Here is a 15,059-nt window from a genome sequence, read left to right on the forward strand (position 1 = left end):
CTGAGAAACTGCTACCACATCCAAGGAAGGCAGCAGGCGCGCAAATTACCCACTCCCTGCACGGGGGGGAGGTACGGGTAGGTAGTGACGAAAAATAACGATACGGGACTCTTACGAGGTCTCGTCATCGAATAATCAATACGCGAACTGCCCACACACTTGTAAATATAGACGCGCAAGATCGTTACACGAACCGCTTACCATTTTAATAGTAAACTACTATGCAAACACACATAACATATACGCAATAAGGGAACTTTAAATTGGAGATTTTACCCTACCACACCCGTCTGTCTCATTCTGAAAACTATTCAAAATAATTGCTATTTTTCATTCTCATTCAAATATAAATAATAGTAAATAATATATAATTTTTGACTGAACTGAACCCAAGTGCCCGGCCTGTGGCCGGGCACCCCTCGTATTCATGTTCTAACCTAACCTAACCTAAATCTAGTTTTGACACCTTTAGACTTTAGATTCAAGATTGAATGTGAATATATGCATTAATAAAAACTCATTACTATTTTAATACTAGTTATGCTGCTGTTGATGCACTGATGAAAGCCAGATAGCTAGATCAGTGTTTAGTTAGTCGTAGTTGCCGGTGGGCTGAGGTCTAAAGGAATCCAAACTAGTTTTAAAAGGTTTGGATAGGTTAGGTTAGGTTAGAACATGAAAAAGACGGGTGCCCGGCCGCAGGCCGGTCACTTAGGTTCAGTTCCGTTTAAAAAATAAAAAAAACAAAAAACAAAACGTACCAATACAAAGTACTCTTATTCATATTAAAAGATATTGTAAAATAACAATTATTTTAATTTTTTTTTTTTTTTTTTTTTCACTTACACATTAGGCCCGTCGCGCCGCGCCACTACTATATGGGGCGAAGGTGCGAAGTCGACGGCGACGACAAAGTACCGAGTCTAAGGAGACTGATGGCGGCGCCACACAGTGGCGTTATGTCTCTATAAAAGTGGTGGTCTTTTATTATGTTATTTATTAATGGTATTATTTTTTTAATATCATATCAATATTGTACCCCGCACAGGGGGGAGGTACGGGTAGGTAGTGACGAAAAATAACGATACGGGACTCTTACGAGGTCTCGCAATCGGAATGAGTACACTTTAAATATTTTAACGAGGTAAAATTTAAGGGCATTGAGGGTCTGGTGCCAGTGGTGGTTGATTAGATCCACACACTATACTTTTTATAATTATGTGGCGTTATGTCTCTATAAAAGTGGTGGTCTTTTATTATGTTATTTATTAATGGTATTTTTTTAATATCATATCAATATTGTACCCCGCACGGGGGGAGGTAAGGGGGTAGGTAGTGACGAAAAATAACGATACGGGACTCTTACGAGGTCTCGTAATCGGAATGAGTTTCTGCGACTACCATTGTTTGTCGCGGGTAACGGGGAATCAGGGTTCGATTCCGGTGAGGGAGCCTGAGAAACTGCTACCACATCCAAGGAAGGCAGCAGGCGCGCAAATTACCCACTCCCTGCACGGGGGGGGAGGTACGGGTAGGTAGTGACGAAAAATAACGATACGGGACTCTTACGAGGTCTCGTCATCGAATAATCAATACGCGAACTGCCCACACACTTGTAAATATAGACGCGCAAGATCGTTACACGAACCGCTTACCATTTTAATAGAAAACTACTATGCAAACACACATAACATATACGCAATAAGGGAACTTTAAATTGGAGATTTTACCCTACCACACCCGTCTGTCTCATTCTGAAAACTATTCAAAATAATTGCTATTTTTCATTCTCATTCAAATATAAATAATAGTAAATAATATATAATTTTTGACTGAACTGAACCCAAGTGCCCGGCCTGTGGCCGGGCACCCCTCGTATTCATGTTCTAACCTAACCTAACCTAAATCTAGTTTTGACACCTTTAGACTTTAGATTCAAGATTGAATGTGAATATATGCATTAATAAAAACTCATTACTATTTTAATACTAGTTATGCTGCTGTTGATGCACTGATGAAAGCCAGATAGCTAGATCAGTGTTTAGTTAGTCGTAGTTGCCGGTGGGCTGAGGTCTAAAGGAATCCAAACTAGTTTTAAAAGGTTTGGATAGGTTAGGTTAGGTTAGAACATGAAAAAGACGGGTGCCCGGCCGCAGGCCGGTCACTTAGGTTCAGTTCCGTTTAAAAAATAAAAAAAAACAAAAAACAAAACGTACCAATACAAAGTACTCTTATTCATATTAAAAGATATTGTAAAATAACAATTATTTTAATTTTTTTTTTTTTTTTTTCACTTACACATTAGGCCCGTCGCGCCGCGCCACTACTATATGGGGCGAAGGTGCGAAGTCGACGGCGACGACAAAGTACCGAGTCTAAGGAGACTGATGGCGGCGCCACACAGTGGCGTTATGTCTCTATAAAAGTGGTGGTCTTTTATTATGTTATTTATTAATGGTATTATTTTTTTAATATCATATCAATATTGTACCCCGCACAAGGGGGAGGTACGGGTAGGTAGTGACGAAAAATAACGATACGGGACTCTTACGAGGTCTCGCAATCGGAATGAGTACACTTTAAATATTTTAACGAGGTAAAATTTAAGGGCATTGAGGGTCTGGTGCCAGTGGTGGTTGATTAGATCCACACACTATACTTTTTATAATTATGTGGCGTTATGTCTCTATAAAAGTGGTGGTCTTTTATTATGTTATTTATTAATGGTATTTTTTTAATATCATATCAATATTGTACCCCGCACGGGGGGAGGTAAGGGGGTAGGTAGTGACGAAAAATAACGATACGGGACTCTTACGAGGTCTCGTAATCGGAATGAGTTTCTGCGACTACCATTGTTTGTCGCGGGTAACGGGGAATCAGGGTTCGATTCCGGTGAGGGAGCCTGAGAAACTGCTACCACATCCAAGGAAGGCAGCAGGCGCGCAAATTACCCACTCCCTGCACGGGGGGGAGGTACGGGTAGGTAGTGACGAAAAATAACGAAACGGGACTCTTACGAGGTCTCGTCATCGAATAATCAATACGCGAACTGCCCACACACTTGTAAATATAGACGCGCAAGATCGTTACACGAACCGCTTACCATTTTAATAGTAAACTACTATGCAAACACACATAACATATACGCAATAAGGGAACTTTAAATTGGAGATTTTACCCTACCACACCCGTCTGTCTCATTCTGAAAACTATTCAAAATAATTGCTATTTTTCATTCTCATTCAAATATAAATAATAGTAAATAATATATAATTTTTGACTGAACTGAACCCAAGTGCCCGGCCTGTGGCCGGGCACCCCTCGTATTCATGTTCTAACCTAACCTAACCTAAATCTAGTTTTGACACCTTTAGACTTTAGATTCAAGATTGAATGTGAATATATGCATTAATAAAAACTCATTACTATTTTAATACTAGTTATGCTGCTGTTGATGCACTGATGAAAGCCAGATAGCTAGATCAGTGTTTAGTTAGTCGTAGTTGCCGGTGGGCTGAGGTCTAAAGGAATCCAAACTAGTTTTAAAAGGTTTGGATAGGTTAGGTTAGGTTAGAACATGAAAAAGACGGGTGCCCGGCCGCAGGCCGGTCACTTAGGTTCAGTTCCGTTTAAAAAATAAAAAAAACAAAAAACAAAACGTACCAATACAAAGTACTCTTATTCATATTAAAAGATATTGTAAAATAACAATTATTTTAATTTTTTTTTTTTTTTTTTTCACTTACACATTAGGCCCGTCGCGCCGCGCCACTACTATATGGGGCGAAGGTGCGAAGTCGACGGCGACGACAAAGTACCGAGTCTAAGGAGACTGATGGCGGCGCCACACAGTGGCGTTATGTCTCTATAAAAGTGGTGGTCTTTTATTATGTTATTTATTAATGGTATTTTTTTAATATCATATCAATATTGTACCCCGCACGGGGGGAGGTAAGGGGGTAGGTAGTGACGAAAAATAACGATACGGGACTCTTACGAGGTCTCGTAATCGGAATGAGTTTCTGCGACTACCATTGTTTGTCGCGGGTAACGGGGAATCAGGGTTCGATTCCGGTGAGGGAGCCTGAGAAACTGCTACCACATCCAAGGAAGGCAGCAGGCGCGCAAATTACCCACTCCCTGCACGGGGGGGGAGGTACGGGTAGGTAGTGACGAAAAATAACGATACGGGACTCTTACGAGGTCTCGTCATCGAATAATCAATACGCGAACTGCCCACACACTTGTAAATATAGACGCGCAAGATCGTTACACGAACCGCTTACCATTTTAATAGTAAACTACTATGCAAACACACATAACATATACGCAATAAGGGAACTTTAAATTGGAGATTTTACCCTACCACACCCGTCTGTCTCATTCTGAAAACTATTCAAAATAATTGCTATTTTTCATTCTCATTCAAATATAAATAATAGTAAATAATATATAATTTTTGACTGAACTGAACCCAAGTGCCCGGCCTGTGGCCGGGCACCCCTCGTATTCATGTTCTAACCTAACCTAACCTAAATCTAGTTTTGACACTTTTAGACTTTAGATTCAAGATTGAATGTGAATATATGCATTAATAAAAACTCATTACTATTTTAATACTAGTTATGCTGCTGTTGATGCACTGATGAAAGCCAGATAGCTAGATCAGTGTTTAGTTAGTCGTAGTTGCCGGTGGGCTGAGGTCTAAAGGAATCCAAACTAGTTTTAAAAGGTTTGGATAGGTTAGGTTAGGTTAGAACATGAAAAAGACGGGTGCCCGGCCGCAGGCCGGTCACTTCGGTTCAGTTCCGTTTAAAAAATAAAAAAAACAAAAAACAAAACGTACCAATACAAAGTACTCTTATTCATATTAAAAGATATTGTAAAATAACAATTATTTTAATTTTTTTTTTATTTTTTTTCACTTACACATTAGGCCCGTCGCGCCGCGCCACTACTATATGGGGCGAAGGTGCGAAGTCGACGGCGACGACAAAGTACCGAGTCTAAGGAGACTGATGGCGGCGCCACACAGTGGCGTTATGTCTCTATAAAAGTGGTGGTCTTTTATTATGTTATTTATTAATGGTATTTTTTTAATATCATATCAATATTGTACCCCGCACGGGGGGAGGTAAGGGGGTAGGTAGTGACGAAAAATAACGATACGGGACTCTTACGAGGTCTCGTAATCGGAATGAGTTTCTGCGACTACCATTGTTTGTCGCGGGTAACGGGGAATCAGGGTTTGATTCCGGTGAGGGAGCCTGAGAAACTGCTACCACATCCAAGGAAGGCAGCAGGCGCGCAAATTACCCACTCCCTGCACGGGGGGGGAGGTACGGGTAGGTAGTGACGAAAAATAACGATACGGGACTCTTACGAGGTCTCGTCATCGAATAATCAATACGCGAACTGCCCACACACTTGTAAATATAGACGCGCAAGATCGTTACACGAACCGCTTACCATTTTAATAGAAAACTACTATGCAAACACACATAACATATACGCAATAAGGGAACTTTAAATTGGAGATTTTACCCTACCACACCCGTCTGTCTCATTCTGAAGACTATTCAAAATAATTGCTATTTTCATTCTCATTCAAATATAAATAATAGTAAATAATATATAATTTTTGACTGAACTGAACCCAAGTGCCCGGCCTGTGGCCGGGCACCCCTCGTATTCATGTTCTAACCTAACCTAACCTAAATCTAGTTTTGACACCTTTAGACTTTAGATTCAAGATTGAATGTGAATATATGCATTAATAAAAACTCATTACTATTTTAATACTAGTTATGCTGCTGTTGATGCACTGATGAAAGCCAGATAGCTAGATCAGTGTTTAGTTAGTCGTAGTTGCCGGTGGGCTGAGGTCTAAAGGAATCCAAACTAGTTTTAAAAGGTTTGGATAGGTTAGGTTAGGTTAGAACATGAAAAAGACGGGTGCCCGGCCGCAGGCCGGTCACTTAGGTTCAGTTCCGTTTAAAAAATAAAAAAAACAAAAAACAAAACGTACCAATACAAAGTACTCTTATTCATATTAAAAGATATTGTAAAATAACAATTATTTTAATTTTTTTTTTTTTTTTTTCACTTACACATTAGGCCCGTCGCGCCGCGCCACTACTATATGGGGCGAAGGTGCGAAGTCGACGGCGACGACAAAGTACCGAGTCTAAGGAGACTGATGGCGGCGCCACACAGTGGCGTTATGTCTCTATAAAAGTGGTGGTCTTTTATTATGTTATTTATTAATGGTATTATTTTTTTAATATCATATCAATATTGTACCCCGCACAGGGGGGAGGTACGGGTAGGTAGTGACGAAAAATAACGATACGGGACTCTTACGAGGTCTCGCAATCGGAATGAGTACACTTTAAATATTTTAACGAGGTAAAATTTAAGGGCATTGAGGGTCTGGTGCCAGTGGTGGTTGATTAGATCCACACACTATACTTTTTATAATTATGTGGCGTTATGTCTCTATAAAAGTGGTGGTCTTTTATTATGTTATTTATTAATGGTATTTTTTTAATATCATATCAATATTGTACCCCGCACGGGGGGAGGTAAGGGGGTAGGTAGTGACGAAAAATAACGATACGGGACTCTTACGAGGTCTCGTAATCGGAATGAGTTTCTGCGACTACCATTGTTTGTCGCGGGTAACGGGGAATCAGGGTTCGATTCCGGTGAGGGAGCCTGAGAAACTGCTACCACATCCAAGGAAGGCAGCAGGCGCGCAAATTACCCACTCCCTGCACGGGGGGGGAGGTACGGGTAGGTAGTGACGAAAAATAACGATACGGGACTCTTACGAGGTCTCGTCATCGAATAATCAATACGCGAACTGCCCACACACTTGTAAATATAGACGCGCAAGATCGTTACACGAACCGCTTACCATTTTAATAGTAAACTACTATGCAAACACACATAACATATACGCAATAAGGGAACTTTAAATTGGAGATTTTACCCTACCACACCCGTCTGTCTCATTCTGAAAACTATTCAAAATAATTGCTATTTTTCATTCTCATTCAAATATAAATAATAGTAAATAATATATAATTTTTGACTGAACTGAACCCAAGTGCCCGGCCTGTGGCCGGGCACCCCTCGTATTCATGTTCTAACCTAACCTAACCTAAATCTAGTTTTGACACCTTTAGACTTTAGATTCAAGATTGAATGTGAATATATGCATTAATAAAAACTCATTACTATTTTAATACTAGTTATGCTGCTGTTGATGCACTGATGAAAGCCAGATAGCTAGATCAGTGTTTAGTTAGTCGTAGTTGCCGGTGGGCTGAGGTCTAAAGGAATCCAAACTAGTTTTAAAAGGTTTGGATAGGTTAGGTTAGGTTAGAACATGAAAAAGACGGGTGCCCGGCCGCAGGCCGGTCACTTAGGTTCAGTTCCGTTTAAAAAATAAAAAAAACAAAAAACAAAACGTACCAATACAAAGTACTCTTATTCATATTAAAAGATATTGTAAAATAACAATTATTTTAATTTTTTTTTTTTTTTTTTCACTTACACATTAGGCCCGTCGCGCCGCGCCACTACTATATGGGGCGAAGGTGCGAAGTCGACGGCGACGACAAAGTACCGAGTCTAAGGAGACTGATGGCGGCGCCACACAGTGGCGTTATGTCTCTATAAAAGTGGTGGTCTTTTATTATGTTATTTATTAATGGTATTTTTTTAATATCATATCAATATTGTACCCCGCACGGGGGGAGGTAAGGGGGTAGGTAGTGACGAAAAATAACGATACGGGACTCTTACGAGGTCTCGTAATCGGAATGAGTTTCTGCGACTACCATTGTTTGTCGCGGGTAACGGGGAATCAGGGTTCGATTCCGGTGAGGGAGCCTGAGAAACTGCTACCACATCCAAGGAAGGCAGCAGGCGCGCAAATTACCCACTCCCTGCACGGGGGGGGAGGTACGGGTAGGTAGTGACGAAAAATAACGATACGGGACTCTTACGAGGTCTCGTCATCGAATAATCAATACGCGAACTGCCCACACACTTGTAAATATAGACGCGCAAGATCGTTACACGAACCGCTTACCATTTTAATAGAAAACTACTATGCAAACACACATAACATATACGCAATAAGGGAACTTTAAATTGGAGATTTTACCCTACCACACCCGTCTGTCTCATTCTGAAAACTATTCAAAATAATTGCTATTTTTCATTCTCATTCAAATATAAATAATAGTAAATAATATATAATTTTTGACTGAACTGAACCCAAGTGCCCGGCCTGTGGCCGGGCACCCCTCGTATTCATGTTCTAACCTAACCTAACCTAAATCTAGTTTTGACACCTTTAGACTTTAGATTCAAGATTGAATGTGAATATATGCATTAATAAAAACTCATTACTATTTTAATACTAGTTATGCTGCTGTTGATGCACTGATGAAAGCCAGATAGCTAGATCAGTGTTTAGTTAGTCGTAGTTGCCGGTGGGCTGAGGTCTAAAGGAATCCAAACTAGTTTTAAAAGGTTTGGATAGGTTAGGTTAGGTTAGAACATGAAAAAGACGGGTGCCCGGCCGCAGGCCGGTCACTTAGGTTCAGTTCCGTTTAAAAAATAAAAAAAACAAAAAACAAAACGTACTAATACAAAGTACTCTTATTCATATTAAAAGATATTGTAAAATAACAATTATTTTAATTTTTTTTTTTTTTTTTCACTTACACATTAGGCCCGTCGCGCCGCGCCACTACTATATGGGGCGAAGGTGCGAAGTCGACGGCGACGACAAAGTACCGAGTCTAATGCCGCATTTTCATTAGGGGACATTTGTAGCGCGACTCTGTCGCTCGACACGAAATTCACGTGTCTCGCGCGATGTCGCCCGACGTCGTCCGACGTCGCTTGGGACATTTACGGGTCGCGCAACTTGTCGCTAGTCGATGGTCTGCGAGCGTCGACGCGCGCGACTTTCGTGTCCCTCGACAGTCGCCGGACAGGCTTTGAGTGGTGAAAACGTGTGTCGCTTTGTGTTGCGAAAATGGCAGTAGTGTGGTCCAACGAGAATATATTGACCCTGATCGAGATGTATCAAAATTCGCAATTATTGTGGGACACTTCACATCGTGATTATAAAAACAAAATTAAAAAAAATGATGCATGGGAATCTATCGCGACTACATTAGATATACCTAGAAAAGACGTCGAGGGAAAAATGCATAACTTAAGGTCTCAGTTTCTCAGGGAGAGAAAAAAAATTGCAAGCTCAAAATCCACTGGAAGTGGAAGTGGGGATGTTCACAAAAGTACCTGGTTTGCGTATGATTCGCTGCTTTTCCTAGTAAAAGGGTCGACAAGTTCAGGCAGTATGGACACTATGAATACTCAGGTAAGCTCCCGTTAATATTGTTTCTATTTTTTTTATTTTGTACCAGTTTACAAATCATTTTTTTTTGTGCATCACTGGATATTGAACTATAGTGTTATATATTTTTGGAATCTACTCATCATTTTCTAGTTGATGATAGTATACTTAATCTCATTTTCGAAAAATTTTTTCAACTTCAGTCTTTAATGCGGGACCATAGTCACCCCATCAATTTTTTTTTAATTTTACTAGCCTATGTAATAAGCTAAGGATTCTAACAATACCTCATTCATAAAAACCGTTCAGGCGTATAGAAGTTATGGTGGAATATAGGAACTCACATACATACATACATACTTGAACCCTGAAAACAATATACTCCTTTTTTCAAGCAGTCGTATAAAAATACAGCTTATATTCTATAGATAATCTTCCTTTGGTAATAAATGCACAATTAAAATCTCTGTAGTTTTTTATACAATTTATTTTTATTTCTTGTCTTTTGTTCTTCGCCTGCGAAACTGTGATTTAATGTTTGTTTTACACTGATTTTTTCCTTTTATAGTCATCCGAAAGTTCGGTGGCACTCGAAGAAATACCAGTGGCATCGCAAGTATTAACGCAACCACCAGAGGCATCAACGTCGCCGCCATTACCAACTCAACCAATACCGGTGCCGCTTCCAAATACTCAAAATAAAAGGAAAAAAGATGATCTGAGTGAGGTATATGAAATAATGAAGAGCGCAAAAGCCAGGATGGATCAACCAAAAGACGAATTTCAAGTTTACGCCGACTATGTAGCTTCTGAGTTAAGAAATATAAAGAATGAACATGCTGTGCTACAGGCGAAGTACTTTATTAATAATATCTTATTAGAGGCTAGGATGGGAAAATACAACTATGCAGAATACCAAACGGGAAGTAATTCAAGCCATACTCAAAGTTATGGATACCGTTCTGCTCCTCAACAGTCATCCTATTCGACAAATTCTGTTAATGATGATATAGTAACTGCTAATGCTTCTCATGTTAATAATGATAATGAAGCACCAACTGCACCAACTTTCACAGAATTACGACAAATTGAGAATATTGAAGAACTAGTTTCCCACTTTGAATCAGAAACGCAGAACAAAGAATAATTATAATACTTATAATAATACTAATAACGTTGATTTTCTGTCACTTAAACATAGATTTTTAAAAAATAATAGTTAATAAATACTTAAAAATAATGAAAACTTATTAGTTAGTAGTTTTTTTTATATGATGCTAAGTTTATTATCATTTATTCCTTGGTCTTTAGCCCAAAGCTATAAAAAACATCATTCAAATTTCTTGCAGCCTATGATTGAATAGTTTGCCATGGGACACTTCCTTGAGCACTGCAGAAATATTCAGCAAAGAGGTTTCTTATTGTCTGAGCGGATTGAGGAGGAGGTCTGCCTTGCCTACTTAAGTTCCTCATATTATTATTTGTCAACTCCCTTCGCCACGAACCTTCCACAACATTATGACCAGCGTCTTCTAAATCAAATGTGGTATTTGGTGTATACCTCGCGGTTGAAGTTGTATTACGTCTCAGGAAATTATGTAGGTACACGCAAGCCATTACAACTAATTCAGCATTTACTGGACGTAATGGGATAGCTTTACGAAATACGCGAAACACTACAGACATAATGCCAAAAACATTTTCAACAATTCTTCTTGCTCTTGACAGCCTGTAGTTGAAAATCCGCTTTAAGCTTCCCTTTTCATGAATGCCGGGGTAGGGCCTCATCATGTTTTCAGAAAGTGCAAATGCACTATCTCCCACTAGAACGTATGGTATTTTCGGACCACCTTGGACCAGTGGCTCAGGATCTGGTAAATTCAGTTGCTCTTCATTAAGTGCTTTATAAAATGTAGTCTCCTGGAATACTCCACTGTCAGACGACTTCCCTTTTGCACCACAATTAACATATACAAAGTTATACTCAGCATCCACAATTGCTAAGAGAACTAAGCTAAAATTCTCTTTGTAATTATAATAATCACTGCCAGAATTGGGTGGCGCTTCTAGTAACACATGCTTTCCATCTATCGCTCCGATGCAGTGAGGAAAATTCCATAATATTTCAAAATTACGAGATTTCTCTTTCCATTCATTTACATCGGTTGGCGTCTGAAATACAAGAATAATATTAATAAATTAACATACAATATTAAGTATCAATATAAAATTTAAAATACCAATATAGTTTACCGTAACCCTTACTTACGGTAAACGTTTATGGTATTATTACTGTAAGTAAGGGTACATGAGATTAAATAATATTAAATACTTACTTTAACAAAAGAATTTAATGCCTTTATCAATTCTTTGCAAACTTCTGGTATAGTATGACAAATTACTGATTTTGACACTCTAAAAGTATAGGACAATGAACCATAACTATCGCCAGTTGCCAAGTATCTCAATGTTATAGCGAGTCTGATGTGAGGGTCGATAGATTTCCGAAACTTTGTATCTTGCTTGACTACGGCCGGCCCAACCATATTTAAAAGTATCTCAAAATCGGTTCTAGACATTCTAGTAAAATTTTCGAAAGATCCATCGCGCATTCGAAGACTGGTTATTAAACTTGAACTTTCCCTTTGGAGCAAATATTCCCGGACCCACCACCTCTTTTTTTTACGTTTTGCTAATGTCTTCCGAATAATTATGTAAGCTGCACTGAACAACACTACTTCCTCGGGCGACATACTGATCACGACTGGCCAATGTGAACGAGTCATATGTCGCGGGACATTGTCCCACAACTTTTGCAGAGACAACTACGTGAATGTCGAGCGACAAGTATCTGCGACATGTCGCCTAGTGAAAATGCGCCTTAAGGAGACTGATGGCGGCGCCACACAGTGGCGTTATGTCTCTATAAAAGTGGTGGTCTTTTATTATGTTATTTATTAATGGTATTATTTTTTTAATATCATATCAATATTGTACCCCGCACAGGGGGGAGGTACGGGTAGGTAGTGACGAAAAATAACGATACGGGACTCTTACGAGGTCTCGCAATCGGAATTAGTACACTTTAAATATTTTAACGAGGTAAAATTTAAGGGCATTGAGGGTCTGGTGCCAGTGGTGGTTGATTAGATCCACACACTATACTTTTTATAATTATGTGGCGTTATGTCTCTATAAAAGTGGTGGTCTTTTATTATGTTATTTATTAATGGTATTTTTTTAATATCATATCAATATTGTACCCCGCACGGGGGGAGGTAAGGGGGTAGGTAGTGACGAAAAATAACGATACGGGACTCTTACGAGGTCTCGTAATCGGAATGAGTTTCTGCGACTACCATTGTTTGTCGCGGGTAACGGGGAATCAGGGTTCGATTCCGGTGAGGGAGCCTGAGAAACTGCTACCACATCCAAGGAAGGCAGCAGGCGCGCAAATTACCCACTCCCTGCACGGGGGGGGAGGTACGGGTAGGTAGTGACGAAAAATAACGATACGGGACTCTTACGAGGTCTCGTCATCGAATAATCAATACGCGAACTGCCCACACACTTGTAAATATAGACGCGCAAGATCGTTACACGAACCGCTTACCATTTTAATAGAAAACTACTATGCAAACACACATAACATATACGCAATAAGGGAACTTTAAATTGGAGATTTTACCCTACCACACCCGTCTGTCTCATTCTGAAAACTATTCAAAATAATTGCTATTTTTCATTCTCATTCAAATATAAATAATAGTAAATAATATATAATTTTTGACTGAACTGAACCCAAGTGCCCGGCCTGTGGCCGGGCACCCCTCGTATTCATGTTCTAACCTAACCTAACCTAAATCTAGTTTTGACACCTTTAGACTTTAGATTCAAGATTGAATGTGAATATATGCATTAATAAAAACTCATTACTATTTTAATACTAGTTATGCTGCTGTTGATGCACTGATGAAAGCCAGATAGCTAGATCAGTGTTTAGTTAGTCGTAGTTGCCGGTGGGCTGAGGTCTAAAGGAATCCAAACTAGTTTTAAAAGGTTTGGATAGGTTAGGTTAGGTTAGAACATGAAAAAGACGGGTGCCCGGCCGCAGGCCGGTCACTTAGGTTCAGTTCCGTTTAAAAAATAAAAAAAACAAAAAACAAAACGTACCAATACATAGTACTCTTATTCATATTAAAAGATATTGTAAAATAACAATTATTTTAATTTTTTTTTTTTTTTTTTTTTCACTTACACATTAGGCCCGTCGCGCCGCGCCACTACTATATGGGGCGAAGGTGCGAAGTCGACGGCGACGACAAAGTACCGAGTCTAAGGAGACTGATGGCGGCGCCACACAGTGGCGTTATGTCTCTATAAAAGTGGTGGTCTTTTATTATGTTATTTATTAATGGTATTATTTTTTTAATATCATATCAATATTGTACCCCGCACAGGGGGGAGGTACGGGTAGGTAGTGACGAAAAATAACGATACGGGACTCTTACGAGGTCTCGCAATCGGAATGAGTACACTTTAAATATTTTAACGAGGTAAAATTTAAGGGCATTGAGGGTCTGGTGCCAGTGGTGGTTGATTAGATCCACACACTATACTTTTTATAATTATGTGGCGTTATGTCTCTATAAAAGTGGTGGTCTTTTATTATGTTATTTATTAATGGTATTTTTTTAATATCATATCAATATTGTACCCCGCACGGGGGGAGGTAAGGGGGTAGGTAGTGACGAAAAATAACGATACGGGACTCTTACGAGGTCTCGTAATCGGAATGAGTTTCTGCGACTACCATTGTTTGTCGCGGGTAACGGGGAATCGGGGTTCGATTCCGGTGAGGGAGCCTGAGAAACTGCTACCACATCCAAGGAAGGCAGCAGGCGCGCAAATTACCCACTCCCTGCACGGGGGGGGAGGTACGGGTAGGTAGTGACGAAAAATAACGATACGGGACTCTTACGAGGTCTCGTCATCGAATAATCAATACGCGAACTGCCCACACACTTGTAAATATAGACGCGCAAGATCGTTACACGAACCGCTTACCATTTTAATAGAAAACTACTATGCAAACACACATAACATATACGCAATAAGGGAACTTTAAATTGAAGATTTTACCCTACCACACCCGTCTGTCTCATTCTGAAAACTATTCAAAATAATTGCTATTTTTCATTCTCATTCAAATATAAATAATAGTAAATAATATATAATTTTTGACTGAACTGAACCCAAGTGCCCGGCCTGTGGCCGGGCACCCCTCGTATTCATGTTCTAACCTAACCTAACCTAAATCTAGTTTTGACACCTTTAGACTTTAGATTCAAGATTGAATGTGAATATATGCATTAATAAAAACTCATTACTATTTTAATACTAGTTATGCTGCTGTTGATGCACTGATGAAAGCCAGATAGCTAGATCAGTGTTTAGTTAGTCGTAGTTGCCGGTGGGCTGAGGTCTAAAGGAATCCAAACTAGTTTTAAAAGGTTTGGATAGGTTAGGTTAGGTTAGAACATGAAAAAGACGGGTGCCCGGCCGCAGGCCGGTCACTTAGGTTCAGTTCCGTTTAAAAAATAAAAAAAACAAAAAACAAAACGTACCAATACAAAGTACTCTTATTCATATTAAAAGATATTGTAAAATAACA

At 39.4% G+C, this 15,059-nt stretch overlaps 2 protein-coding genes across 2 annotated transcripts; one reads left to right on the forward strand and one right to left on the reverse strand.

Moving 5' to 3' along the window:
• Positions 1-8,835: 8,835 nt before the first annotated feature.
• On the forward strand, positions 8,836-10,635 carry LOC120633267. Its single transcript, XM_039903445.1, has 2 exons — positions 8,836-9,409; positions 9,954-10,635. Exons 1-2 carry the CDS (start codon positions 9,062-9,064, stop codon positions 10,530-10,532), a joined length of 927 nt encoding a protein of 308 aa, XP_039759379.1. The 5' UTR covers positions 8,836-9,061; the 3' UTR covers positions 10,533-10,635.
• Positions 10,636-10,645: 10 nt separating this feature from the next.
• On the reverse strand, positions 10,646-12,181 carry LOC120633266 (protein ANTAGONIST OF LIKE HETEROCHROMATIN PROTEIN 1-like). Its single transcript, XM_039903444.1, has 2 exons — positions 11,722-12,181; positions 10,646-11,557 (listed from the first exon to the last, which is right to left on the reverse strand). Exons 1-2 carry the CDS (start codon positions 12,169-12,171, stop codon positions 10,736-10,738), a joined length of 1,272 nt encoding a protein of 423 aa, XP_039759378.1. The 5' UTR covers positions 12,172-12,181; the 3' UTR covers positions 10,646-10,735.
• Between the last annotated feature and the right edge of the window lie 2,878 nt (positions 12,182-15,059).

This window comes from Pararge aegeria, chromosome 21 (genome assembly GCF_905163445.1).
Source record: "Pararge aegeria chromosome 21, ilParAegt1.1, whole genome shotgun sequence".
Taxonomy (NCBI): domain Eukaryota; kingdom Metazoa; phylum Arthropoda; class Insecta; order Lepidoptera; family Nymphalidae; genus Pararge; species Pararge aegeria.

Bases quoted from the DNA above. Each gene is read 5' to 3' on its own strand.
- LOC120633267 (XM_039903445.1), top strand. From the start codon at position 9,062: ATGGCAGTAGTGTGGTCCAACGAGAATATATTGACCCTGATCGAGATG. The intron at 9,410-9,953 runs GTAAGCTCCCGT...TTCCTTTTATAG, and splicing joins TGGACACTATGAATACTCAG to TCATCCGAAAGTTCGGTGGC.
- LOC120633266 (XM_039903444.1), bottom strand. From the start codon at position 12,171: ATGACTCGTTCACATTGGCCAGTCGTGATCAGTATGTCGCCCGAGGAA. The intron at 11,558-11,721 runs GTAAGTATTTAA...CTTGTATTTCAG, and splicing joins CATTAAATTCTTTTGTTAAA to ACGCCAACCGATGTAAATGA.